The sequence below is a fragment of the Cryptomeria japonica genome, chromosome 5 (assembly GCF_030272615.1).
Source record: "Cryptomeria japonica chromosome 5, Sugi_1.0, whole genome shotgun sequence".
NCBI classification, from domain to species: domain Eukaryota; kingdom Viridiplantae; phylum Streptophyta; class Pinopsida; order Cupressales; family Cupressaceae; genus Cryptomeria; species Cryptomeria japonica.
Window position 1 is genome coordinate 175,812,025 of NC_081409.1, and position 4,282 is coordinate 175,816,306.

The 4,282-nt window shown below is 34.8% G+C and overlaps 1 protein-coding gene across 1 annotated transcript; it reads left to right on the forward strand.

Annotated features, from left to right (window-relative positions):
* Positions 1–1,950: 1,950 nt before the first annotated feature.
* On the forward strand, positions 1,951–3,653 carry LOC131043421 (cytochrome P450 93A3-like). The gene is made up of 2 exons (XM_057976615.2): positions 1,951–2,832; positions 3,009–3,653. The coding sequence occupies exons 1-2, from the start codon at positions 1,951–1,953 to the stop codon at positions 3,651–3,653; spliced, it is 1,527 nt and encodes a 508-aa protein (XP_057832598.2).
* The last annotated feature ends 629 nt before the right edge of the window (positions 3,654–4,282 follow it).

The window sequence follows — 4,282 nt, forward strand, 5'->3', positions numbered from 1 at the left end:
TAAAATGTTTCTTGTTTTTAATTGTTTTTTATTTTGGTTTCTTCAAAGGGAATCATAGAATGAAAGATTTTTGAAATTTATAGACAACAATTATTGTTTCTTTTTACAAATAATTAAATCAGTCAATTTTAAACAAAACCCCCTCAAGTTCTCTTTTTCCTAAAGGGCAAACCAAGGAACCATAACTCTAATTATCTTTTCATTGCATTTCTCTTAGAATGTAATTCTATATTTTCTATTTTCATTCTCTCCTAGTGTGTAGGCTCCAAAATGGTGCTATTTTTTATTCCCCCTTTGGAAGTACAAATCCTCATGCCTAAGGAGTAGCTTAGGTTATTGCAGACTGCCATTGATTTTTTAATTGTCTTTATCTTTTATTTTGATCTTCCTATTATCTATTAAGCATTGAAATTTAATCTTCATAGATTAGTTGTAGTTGTATGGTTTCAAGATATGCAAAGGTTGTACCAGATGCAAGTTGAGCCATATATTATCATGAATAGTATTTCCTTTTTGCGATTTATAGTTTGGTATATATTTTTTTTCTTATATTTTTTACATACACTTCCAAAAATGTTTTGTAAAGATATTAATAAGTTTTTTAAAATATAATTCTAGAAATATTTTGTAAATCTACAAATAAAGCCTACATAAGGTCTAACTAAGCTCACAATTGTAATGAATTTATATTACTAATTTTGAGATCTCTCTTTGAGTGACTTTCATATCTTTTTCTATGAGTATTAATACATAGTATTTACTCCTCTACCTTTATTTAATGGAAAGAAAGGGTGACAAAAGATGACCCCACATCTTGGCATCTGACTTTTGTTGTGTGTGTCTTAGAAAAAAAGTGAAATCACGAGTCTACAATTGAAGATATGTAGCCTAGGTATATTTGCACTATTGTTTGGATGCACAGTGATGCTCAACTTATCACTATTCTAACCACTCACAAGTACATATCATTCGTGTACGATGATTGGACATTTAGTCACCTATTCCTTTCCTCTAATGCACTTTTAGTCACCTATTCCTTTCCTCTAATGCTCTAAATTTAACAAATTGATGTAGAATCAATTTTTTAGAAACTTTTATAATTATTACCTTTTAATCTAGTTGTATCTTGACACTTTGTATTTACTTTATCTACATTCCATATAACAAGTTAAAGTTTTCAAAATTTACATTCATCTAATTAACATAGTTTGAGTTAGCATTTGATTCCATATTAGTGTTTGTTATTATAAAGAAAAACAAAAATAAAAACAACTTCATATTTAAAAATACTTAGTTTAAACAAAACATTGTAAATTTCCTTTTTATATGATTAATTTTTTATAAATGGTTTTTGAACCAATTTTCTTTAAGTGTTAAAATTTAAAATTGAGGAGTTATCAAGAAAATTCACATGATAACATGCCAAAAAATAAGATTGTGTCTATCAGAAATCAAAATATACTTGACAAGAAAATTATTTTACATTTATTAAGTAAATTAAAAATTAGAATGTAATTGTATTTTGATTTTTAATTTAATTAATAAATGTCAAATTACTGTCCTATCAGATGTATTTGATTCATACATAGACAAATCCAAAATGACCGGATTTACCAAGAACTTTCAAGCTATAACGACCTTTTAACCAAATAAAAATAGATTTTAATTTTTGAGATAATATATTTTTAAAGATTTTCCTTGGTTTTAACCGCCACACTCTATATTTTTTCCAATCTTCAAAGAGATATCAGATAAGGAAAGATTTTTGAAATATACCGTCAACTCAAACTCATTACAAAGATTCTGAATTTTGTCTGGAGCATATGTGGTGAATTATATAAATTCATGTACGCTAATGATACTTCAATATCAGCAATCATAGCTAAACATTTATAGATAAAGCTTTTCCCAAGAGAGGAGTAGAGGTCTGTAAGTATGGATCTTTCAATAATGACGAGCATAGTTGGGTTAGTATTTGCAGTATTGATAATCTCAATGCGGAGAGGAAAAGGGAAGAAATTGCCACCGGGTCCGTTTGGGTTGCCAGTAATTGGACATATGCACTTGTTCGCAGGTGCAACTCATCTGCACCACACACTGCATAACCTGAGCATGAAATATGGGCCTCTGATGCAAATCCGTTTGGGATCAGTGCTCTCAGTGGTGGTGTCTTCTCCAGAGATGGCAAAGGAGTTTCTCAAGACCCATGACTCCAAATTCTCATCCAGGCCCCAAATGTCTGCCATAAAATACATGGCCTACAATTACTCAGACTTCACATTTGCCCCATATGGCCCCTACTGGAAATTCATGAGGAAGATCTGCGTGTTGGAGCTTTTGGGTGGCAGGCAATTGGAACAGTTCAAGCCCATTAAAAAAGAAGAAATGATCCTCTTGTTGCAGACCGTCTACAAGAGATCTGTTGTAGATATGGCTTCCGAGCTGACTTCCTTGGCCAATAACGTTATTTCTAGAATGGCCATGAGCACCCGCTGCTCTGGCACAGATGCGCAGGCTTCTGAATGCAAGAAGATTGTGCAGGAGGTGATAGAGCTCACTGGGAAGTTCAACCTGGGAGATTATATATTCTTCTGCAAGAACCTTGATTTGCAGGGTTATGAACGTCAGATGAAAGATGTTCACAGGCGTTTTGACAACATTATGAATCAGATCTTAGAGCAGCATGAACAACAAGCAGCAAATGACAATGATAATGATGATGACCATGTCAATGGCCGGCCTAAGGACCTCATTGATATTCTCCTCTCCATTTCTAAAGACAAGCAAGCTGAAGTGAAACTCACTACAGACAATATCAAGGGCACCGTCCTGGTAACTCATCTCAATCCATTTTTTAATGGTTTACGTGTACTTAATATATCAAGAATTCTACGCTTTTCATTCCAATTTGGAGATGAGAGTTAAATATACAAATTATTTAGTTATAGAAATGAACACATAATTTGTTTGTTTGAGCATTATTTTGACATGTGTGGGTGAGCGAGCAGGATCTATTCACTGCGGGTACAGATACTTCATCAATTGCGACAGAATGGGCACTAGCTGAGGTTATAAGAAATCCTGAAATCTTGAATAAAGCTCGCGAAGAAATTATGGAGGTGGTAGGAAGTGGGAGACTTGTTGAAGAATCTGACATTCCCAAGATGGTTTATCTTCAGTCAATAGTGAAGGAGAGCCTACGTCTGCACCCTCCTGGGCCATTAGCACTGAGGGAATCCACAGAGGAGTGCAATATAGATGGTTATTTTATCCCTGCAAAGACAAGAGTATTTATTAACATATGGGCTATAGGACGAGATCCGAAACACTGGGAGAATCCTCTTGAATTTCGACCAGAGAGGTTTAGTGAGAGCAGTATTGATGTAAGAGGTCAGAACTTCCAGATTCTACCATTTGGAGGTGGACGAAGAGGATGCCCTGGAACTTCACTTGCCCTATCTTTCATTCACATTGTATTGGCCAATATGATTCACTGCTTTGATTGGAAGTTGGTGAACGAAGAAGGGGGCACTATGACCATGGCAAACATGAACATGGAAGAAGGTGTTGGGTTTACAGCTCCCAGAGCTGTCCCATTGAAGTGCAAGGCCGCCCCTCGATTCCCCCAAGTATCGGAATGGTTATCTTGTTAGGTTTTTTCCAGTTAGATTTAGCATGCAAAAGTCTAATATCTAGAGGCTGTTGGAAGAAACTAATTTCTTCCGCATTTCTTCCACATAGATAGTCAGTTGAAACTGAACTGCAAGTTCATTCTTACATTTCCTAAAATTCTGTCAAACTCCCTGCGACGTCTCCTCCACATCTCTAAATCTGTTCTTCACGTTTTCAATCTGTTGTGTAATAGTTTCCTATTTGATATTTACTTTTTATCTAAGTTTAGATGGATCGCATGTAATGCTCTATAAAAGGTCAATGTTATCTGTTTGATAATGAGGAATAAATTATATCTGTTTGCATTCGTATGATGTAGTATTTATTTTCTATTTTATACTTTTCCTCCTCTCACAAATCTCGGGGGACGGAGCATATTTGAATTATCTAATATAGAGCACTTTGTAGAGCCTTGAGGTCTCAATCACGCTTGTGTGACTGCATCTTGTTTGGTTTTTTGTTGGGCTATAAGCCTCAATCGCGCTTTTGCGACTTCAAAGGGTATCTTCGAACATAAGCCTTTACTAAAAGTCATAGCGATAGAGACTTTGAGCCGAGTCAGTTGTCAAACATTAGAAATATCATAGTACAAGGGTGGAGAAGAATCCGC